Below are 9,328 nucleotides of genomic sequence, written 5' to 3'. Positions count from 1 at the left end.
AAGGGGGGAGGCAAATGGGATGCTGATTATAAAGGATGCATAAAGTCCTTGAGAAATTATGAATCCCTTGAAACACTATCTGCAAGTAGGGGAAGTTATGACCGGGTAGAGGAAGAAAAGATTTGGGAAGTTGCTGAGCAAGGTTTATACTGAAATTTGTTCTGGAGTCCTCAAAGCTTCACACTCTTTATCTGTAAAAGGGAAGAAACAGTACCTACCTGCCCTAAATAAACTGAAAAGGTGATTTAATTGTGTAAAAATGATCATTCATTTACTGTATTTTCTCTGTCGTTGTTGTTGTTAGGCGCCGTGGAGTCGAGTTGGTTTTCTCTATATAGGGGTTCACTGGGAATAGCATTGGGTCTAATATAAAGATACATATGTCAGCATAATGCCTGGCACACATAAAATGAGATCTTAACGACAAAGAATTATTTTGACACTTTCATTGTAAAAGGTGGGAAGTAAGAAGGTGCAAGGGAAATCCTGAAAATCAAAAGGTGAGTCTGGCCTAAAAGGCCTACGTGATGTGCCAGCGCTGTCACAGGCGTAGGATCTGGCTCGCTGTAAAGCGACTCTGGGTGGCTTTCCATATATAGACACCCGAACGCTGGGCGCCACCCGACACCAGGAATCTGCTACTGACGCTGGACCTGTCTACGCAGAGGGCACCTTCCCGTTCACGAGGGCCGAGCGCCCAAACCTGGGGCCTAAAACGCAGATTGCTGCGGATCCAAGCCCCGCGCCTCCGGCTCCCTGAGGCTTGCGCCGCGTCCCGCCCGCAGTGCGCCCGCATCCGCGCAGCAAACGGGTTCGCTCTCCTTACCTGCAGTAATAGCTTCACCCTCTCGATGGGGGCGACCGCAGTCTTGGAGACGGCAGCGGCGATGCCACCTGCCAGGAAATCCTTCACGAAGCTCAAAGCTTGATCACCCATGATGCTAGCTGGACGCTGTGTACCTTCAATGAGCCGCTCTCGCGCTCTCGGTTACGCTCCAGCCAGGCACCGCCACTCCGTCTCCGACCCTGCGCAAAGCGAAGGGACCGCTCCCCTGGCCCCGCAGCCCTCCTTATATCCCCCTCCCGGTCTCTCGCGAGAGGAGGAGGGACCCCGGGCAGTGCGCGCATTGCGCATTGGCTGGGCAGGTGCTTGGACACCCCGGCCGGTCCTGCTCCTCTGCAGAGGACATAGGGGGCGAAGGTGCTTCCGGGAGGCAGGGGTGGGCCGGGGGCTGTGCCTTCAGCTTGGGACATTTAAAGGGCACATTAATGTTATCTGTCCCGGCGAACAGAGGGAACACCATGTCACTGCAGCATGTGGGTCGCTGTATTTATAGCACAAGAAGGCTTAGGCTGGGGCCGTCCTGGGGAAAAAGATACGGGACCGATGCCTCAAGCAGGGCCATCTTTGACCTCAGGCGTGTTTGTCACCTAGTCCTAGCCATTGGATTTTCAGGCGAATTTTCCTCCTCCTGCCATGTATCGCTGTTTTTGCACCAGAGTCTACTGTTCGGATTTGGGTCTCTTCAGAATTGTGCACTCACTTAAACAAATTAGTATCCTAATATATAAATCAAAATTCATTTTATGCTGTGATTGCCCCCTATAATCCAATAATCTTCTCTGATAATCTCTCACCCTCTTGTCTTCATTCAATCGTGCTATCATTCATTCTGTTATGAAATATGTATGCGCTTGGCAGTGGCATCACTACGGTTGAAGTCACACTGGTGTCACCTTGTGTGGTAACTCCTGGTTGTCACTCCCCCTCCATACCAAACCATACAGAATCCTGAGTAATCTTTGTTGTCAATTTAAACCATAGAATAATATGTGATAAATATAGTTGCAAGTGATTAAAATGTAATGTTCTAAATTATGTTAATTCTAGGAACAAAATTAAAAAATTTTTCTATAGTGAATTACAACATTATCAGTTGCAACATTACAATGTAACTTTTTGAGTTTTCTACGTTTCCTTTAATTACTACTTGATTCTCAAAAAAATTCTTGATACAGGCCCACAAATACTACTTGCCTCGATATTGTAGGTAAAACACCAGAAAATTTGACAAGATTAGTGACTGTCAAAACACCAGCAACAACAAAACAACAGTACATGCTTATAGTACATACAGACAGAATCCATGATTGTAATTGCATACTGACAGCTCGGACGGGGTGCATTGTTGTTAAGTGTCATCCAGTTAGTTCTGACTCATGGTGAACCTCTGTAAGACAGAAGGAATCATTGCCCAGTCCTGTACTATTCTCACAGCAATTGCTGTGTTTGAGCACATTGTTGCAAACACTGTTTCAACCTATCTCTTCATGTCCTTCTCCAGAGACTGGTCCCTCCTCAGAAGATGTTCAAAGTACATGAGACTAAGTTTGATGTCCTGGCTTCTAAGGAGCACTCTGGCTAGACTTCTTACAAGATTTGTTTGTTCTATTGGCAGTCCATGGTACTTTCAATGTTCTTTACCAGCATTGTAATTTAAAGGCATCAATTTTCTTTGGTCTTCCATTGTCTAGTTTTTGCATGTATATGAGGTGATTGAAAATACCATGAGTTGGATCAGGCTCCAAGTGACATCATTGCTAATAAGTATTTTTAAGAGGTCTTTTGTAGCATAGTTTCCCAGTGCAATAATACATTGTACATAGATTTCTTGGCTGCTGCTTCCATGTGTGTTGATTGTCGATCCAAATAAAGTGAAATCCTTGACAACTTCAATCTTTTCTGTTTATATAATGTTACATATTGGTTCAGTTGTGAGGATTTTTGTTTTCTATTTGTTGAGGTGTAATTCATACTGAAGGCTATAGTCTTTGATCTCCACCTGTTACTGCTTGAAGTCCTCTTTGCTTTCAGTAAGCATGGCTACATCATCCACATTTCACAGGTTTTTAATCAAACTTCCTTTAATCCTGATGCCATGTTCTTCATATAGTCTGGTTTCTTGGATTATTTGCTCAACCTAAAGATTAGATTAATATGATGAAAGGATCCAACCCTGACACACACCTTTCCTGACTTTAACCCATACAGCACACTCTTGTTCTGTTCAAATGAATGCCCCTTGGTCTATATACAGGTTCCACAGGAGCATAATTAGGTACTTTAGAATTCCTATTCTCAAAATCTTATCCATAATTTGTTATGATCCCACAGTAGAATGCCTTTGTATAGTCAACAAAACATAAGTAAACATTTTTCTAGTATTCTATGCTTTCAGCCTAGACCCATCTGATAACAATGGTATCCACAGCATTGAATTTCTGGCCATTCCCTGATCATGCTATAGCTGCAACTATTTTTGAAAAATGATTAGCAAAATTTTACTTGCATGTGATAATAATGATATTGTTTGATGATTTTTGCATCCTATTGGATTGCCTTTCCTTGGAATGAACAAATACATGGGTCTCTTCTAGTCAGTTGGTCAGGTAGCTGTCTTCCAAATTTCTTGGCATAGATGAGTGAATACTTCCAGTATTGCATCCATTAGTTGAAACATCTTAATTGGCATTCCATCAGTTCCTAGAGTCTTAATTTCACCAATGCTTTCAGTGCAACTTGGACTTATTCCTTCAATATAATTCCTGATCATCTGGTACCTATTGTAATGGCTGAAATTTAACCAATTCATTTTGATACAATGATTGTTTGTATTCTTATAATCTTTTTTGATGCTTCCTGCATCATTCAATTTTTTCAGTCATAGAATCCTTCCATATTGCTTGAAGTTTGGAATTTTCATTTAATTCTTTTACCTTGAGAAATGTTGAAGGTGTTCTTCCCTTTTGGTTTTCTGACTTCAGGTCTTTGCACATTTCATTTTTATATTTTACATTGTCTACTCAGAATGCTCCTTGGAGGCCAGGATGGCCAAACTTCGTCTCTCATACTTCAGAAGTATTGTCAAGAGGGACCAGTCTCTGGAGAAGGATATCATGTTTGGTAAGGTGGAGGGTCAGAGAAAAAGAGGAAGACCCCCAGCGAGATGGATTGGCAAAGTGGCAGCATCAATGTGCTCAAGCGTGGCAACAATTGTGAGGTTGGCCCAGGATCAGGCAGTGTTTGGTTCTGCTGTGCATAAGGTAGCTATGGGTTGGTATCAACTCGATGACACCTAACAACAACAACTCCAGCCACTCACTGAAATTTACTATTCAGTTCTTTTACTTTATTTCTTCTATTTGCTTTAGCTATTCTATCTTCAAGAGCACGTTAGAGTCTTTTCTGACATTCATTTTGGTGTTTACTTTTTTTCCTGTCCTTTAAATGACCTTTTGCTTTCTTCATGTATGATGTCCTTGATGTCATTCACAACTTGTCTAATCTTAGGCCATCAACATTCAGTGTGTCAAATCTATTTTGAGATGTTCTCTAGAGAATGGAGGTTGTACTTTGGCTCTTGAGAACTTTAGTTTCCTTCAGCTTCAACTTGCACTTGCATGTGAGCAATTGATGGTCTGGTCTGTGGTCAGCTCTTGTCCTTCTTCTGACTGATAATATTGAATTTCTCCATCGGCTTATTCCACAGATGTAATCAATTTGATTCCTGTGTATTCCTTCTGGTGAGGTCTACATGTGTAGTCTCCACTAACATTGTTGACAAAAGGTAAGGAATAGATGGTTGGACTTTTAAAGTTCCATCATGCAATCTCTGGCATACTGATTCTTCTTGTTTTTAGCTTTTGCTTTTGAATTACCACTCATTGTTAATGCATTTTGATTGCATATTTGATCAATTTCATACTGCAGAAGTTGTTAAAAATCTTTCACTTTTTCATCTTTGGCATTAGTAGTTGGTGTGTACATTGAAATAAATTGTTTTGACTGGTCTTGCTTGATGATTTATGGACATTATCCTATTACTGACAGCATTGTGCTTCAAGATAGATCTTGAAATGTTCTTTTTGACAATTAATGTGACACCATTTCTCTTTAACATGCCATTCCTGGTATAGTAGGCCGTATGATTGTCCAATTCATAGCTGTCACTACTGGTCCATTTCAGTTTACTAAAAGAGAAGAAAACCTCCCAATGAGATGACCTGACACAGTGGCAGCAGCCATTGTGAGGTTGGTACTGGACCAGGCGGTGTTTTGTTCTGTTGTGTGTAGGATCATTATGAATCGGAACTGAATCCACAGCACCTAACAACAACAGCAATGTTCTTACTGTTATCTACCTGTCTTCAATTGTTACGTTTCATTGTTGACAACTACCAATTTTCCTAGACTCATACTTGTATTCCAATTACACCCTGTATTCTAATTTTTAATGGGTGTTTGCAGCTGATTTTTCTCCTTTGGGTCATTTCATATTAGCATATGCAGGACCTGAGAGCTTTACTCTATCCACACCTTTAAGGCCAACTCTACTTTGAGGAAGCAACTTTTTTCCAGTCGTATTTTGCATGCCTTTCCACCTGAGGGGCTAATCTGGCACTATACATTACCACGTTCCGTTGTTATCCATAAGGTTTTCAGTGACTAATTTTTAGAAGTAGTTCACCAAGTCCTCCTTCCTAGTCTTTGTCTAGAAGCTCTGCTAAAACCTGTCCACTAGGGGTGACCCCACTAGTGTTTGATATATGGGTGGCAGGGCAGTATGCAAGCCACCACAGGACAACAAACTGTGGTGGGAAGTTCAAAAAGTAAATTAGCATAGAATTTTTCCCTTGTAATTGTATTAAAGCATGTTAACTGGGTTTATAAACATATTTTTTGTTGTTATAACTAACTATGGAAGTACTTTTTATTTAAAAAAAAGAACACAGTCTTGTTTAAACGCTGCATAAAAATGTTATGGATAGTCATTTTGGTGCCATCCCTTCTGACAATGTCACCTGGGGTGGTCCAATTCCCCTGGATCCCCCTAGTGATGACACTGATGCCTAGTGTTCAGTGCAGGGGGGGCACTGGATTTCTTGGCTTTTCTGTTGGATCAGCCTGTTACACTACAACACAAAGCTCGATGACTCTAAGAACAGGGAGCTGAGAGAAGATTCCTTTTTTAAAAAGCCGTGACAGGCTGAATGTGCTACTCTGCTTTCATTGAAATCTCAGCAAATATTCTAGGCTGCTTCTTGAGGATCAGTGCTGTTAACCTTCTTATCAGAGTAGCTGGGTGGCCGAGATGTTAAGGAAGAGAAGGTCGAATCCTTGGCTATACTTGCCTCTTTTTATAGGCACCTGAGGTTGCTGAAATGTGATATCTAGCCCTAGGAAATTTGTCGCAGTTTTTATCTCAAAACTAAGTTCTTTTTTTCCAAGTTTATTAATATTCATTGTGCATTTGGCAAAGTATATTGATGTTTATTTGTTCTTCCCCTCAAGATTGGTTTAGTTATTGGTGTTAAATGAATGAATGCAGCAGCATGTATAGTGCTTACTGAGACACAGTTGTGTGTCATCTGAGTCTGGAGACTTTAGTAGAGCAGAGGTCACTAATTAGGTGGCAGGATCACAAATGGTATTCATTTATCCGAGTTTGGAGTTGACTGGAGTTCACAAACTCAGGTAAGCAGTGTGGAAGCTATGAAAGGGTAGAGTTGCCAAAGGTTAGAGCCTGAAGAAAGTAAAGAATTGAGGACAAACAAACGTCACTTATGCAGCCATCCAACAAATATTCATTGAGCATTTATTATACTCCAGGAATGAAGTTTGGCCCTGCTGATTCAATATAATTAAGACATGGCTCAATCCCAAGGACCTTAAAGTTCAGGGGTTACAATCAATATGCTACTTGTTCAGCCTTATTTACCGCAGCTTCTCATACAGATTTCCATGGATCTCCATAGTCCACTTTTTTTTTTTTTTTCCATTGTAATAGGGTTCTGTAGTTCGTCCTCTTGTTTGGACCATGTTCCTTTTAGTTGTGCATTAGGGTTGTTCCTTACTATCATTATTAAAAATTAATGGGACTGTATACTTTTTTACAAGCTTTCTTTTCTGTTTTTATACATTCCCAAAATGGAATTCATAGATAAAAGGTTTTTGAAGTTTTGTAATTTCTGCCACATACAGACAATTTATTTTCAGACTGAATGTGCTCTGGAGCCCACCAGCAATGCTAATGGGCTCTGTTTTCCAACACTAGCAGTAAGTAAAAAAGGCAATTTTTAGTGGTTTGTGTCATGTTCTGAGTTCTAATTCACTTCTTTAGTTACTATGAGCTTACAGAGTTCCCATGTGATTCCATTAAATCTGGCAGGCTATTCCTCTGCGTAAGCTTTTAATCTTCCTTGACCACTTATGGAGTGAAATCAGAGTATCTATCTGTACATATAACATGCAGTACATACAACAATTCTTTATATATTTTGTACAACCCGTATGTGTGGAGTATTTTTCATTTTATTGCATTTCTTTTTTTTTTTTTAATGTTTTATTGTGAATTATGTGATAGTTTACATAGGAGAACATTAGGTTTACAGTCATCCTATCATATATCCTTTCATTGCCATGGTTACAATCCCCTCCATGCATCATCAACTAACCAAAGGGTATACCCTGCAAACCTGGCTCCTCCTCCCCCCAGGTCGTCAGCACACAGCCCCTTATCCTTTCTGGGTCTAAAGTCCCCAGCAGCTCCATCTCTCCACGTCATTGTCTCTGCCTCCATCTCTGGCGTCACTGCTTCTCTGGGTAGGTCCCACTCTCCGCTCTTCTACCTTGATGGTCCCAGGGACCTCTGCTCCTAGACTGAAAAGTTAATCACTCCCCTCCTTTTGCTACAAAAGTCTACCTTTACATTTCCAACCCTCACAGTCAGTCCTGATAACAATTATTCACCATTGTATCACAAGAGACCTATCTGCATTTCCTTTCATCATCCCCACTTAGACAGATTGGATACTACCCAGTGGAGATTCTACCTTCCTCCATGCCCTCTGGATCTAGGTTCCCTCTTGAAAGCTTGTAAGCCAGTCACTTCTTGCCTTTGTAGCCTCCCGCCCCCCCATTTTGGATATCCAATGTCCAAGTTGCCCATCCCTGTCTACTCTGTGTGGAGGGGGTGGTGGGAATGATCCTAGCTGTAAAGATTTGTTTTTTCTTTTGAGCTTCTGCATCTATAGGTGTGCATTTCTTTTCATAGTTATTTAATTTCATTTCTCTAATGGTGTTATTTATTTAAATATGAATATCCATTGCTGTTCAGTCATTTCCAACAATGTTGCTGTTAAGTGCAATTGACTTGGTTCTGACTCATAATGACCCTCTACAGGGTTTTCAAGGAACAGCTGTGAGTTTGAACTGCCGACTTGTGGTTTATAGTCCAGTGCTTATCTTACAGTGCCACACCAGGATGATCATATAATTTAAGTTCTCATAATAGTTTTAATTTATGAAATCACCATTCTATGATTCATTTATTTATTCATCATGCTTCTAAGAAAACAGATGTGTGATTCTACCACTTAAAAATAATTACAAACCATTGGGTTCATTTTACTCTAAGTTTTCAAGTTTTATACTTGAATAATTAAATAATTCATTAATTATATTATTTTTAAATGTTTGTTTTAAAATTATTTAAAATTCATTTGTTTGAAATTTTTCTTAAATGCCTAAAATGTTATTTAAAATAATGACTTGTTATACACATTTAGGTATCCTGGTGTGGTACTGTGGGTTAATGCACCAGACTGCAAAGTCATTTGAACTTCAAGGTGAGTGGTTCAAACTCACCAGCTGCTCCTCGGAAACCCTACACAGGGTTGCTATGGGTCAGAACCGACTCAGCGGCAGTTAACAATAACAACAACAATAAATACACATTTAACTGTGCAGTTATTTAAGCACTACAGATTTTTAACAGGCATTTAAAGGTTAACTTAATAACATATTAAATCAGGAAGTATCATCATCTTTGTTACACTTAATTTTATCATTCAGAATCCTGCTATTGCTTAAATGGGAAATATCATATTTCTCCTTGGCTTTTCTCCAATTGTCCCATCATGTAGCTAGAAATCCTTCACAAGAGATTTTCCATGGAAATCCATTCCCTTCATGGACTTTCTTGGGAAAGAGAGGCCTCAGATGCCCTCAGGGGCATGAGCCGCCTGTGATCACAAGATTCAGGTATCACTTACATAGGCCAGGGAGAGAATGGGGCTCAGCAGAACATGTGTCCGTCTGCCAGTTGCAGGCCTCACTGGTTTTCTGCCAGTGTAAGATAAGAGAATAAACTTTGCTTTCAGATAGGCTTGGTATCCTGGAGACTGAAATAGGGCTTTATAGAAGTAAGGGTAGGTTAGATTTTTTAGTAGAAATTTTTGAAGAATTATTTTCTTTTACCAAACTGAG

At 40.3% G+C, this 9,328-nt stretch overlaps 1 protein-coding gene across 1 annotated transcript in view; it reads right to left on the bottom strand.

Moving 5' to 3' along the window:
• SLC25A4 (solute carrier family 25 (mitochondrial carrier; adenine nucleotide translocator), member 4) overlaps window positions 1-1,043 on the bottom strand; it is a 4,168-nt gene extending 3,125 nt beyond the window's left edge. The window contains exon 1 of the mRNA XM_006834436.1: window positions 827-1,043. Coding sequence (XP_006834499.1) covers window positions 827-937 — 111 coding nt within the window. The 5' untranslated portion in view covers window positions 938-1,043. The remainder of the gene's footprint in view (window positions 1-826) is intronic.
• Window positions 1,044-9,328: the final 8,285 nt, after the last annotated feature.

This window comes from Chrysochloris asiatica, unplaced genomic scaffold, assembly GCF_000296735.1.
Source record: "Chrysochloris asiatica unplaced genomic scaffold, ChrAsi1.0 scaffold00011, whole genome shotgun sequence".
NCBI classification, from domain to species: domain Eukaryota; kingdom Metazoa; phylum Chordata; class Mammalia; order Afrosoricida; family Chrysochloridae; genus Chrysochloris; species Chrysochloris asiatica.
Note: the sequence above shows the minus strand (reverse complement) of the source record. Positions and strands in the feature narration are given on the sequence as shown.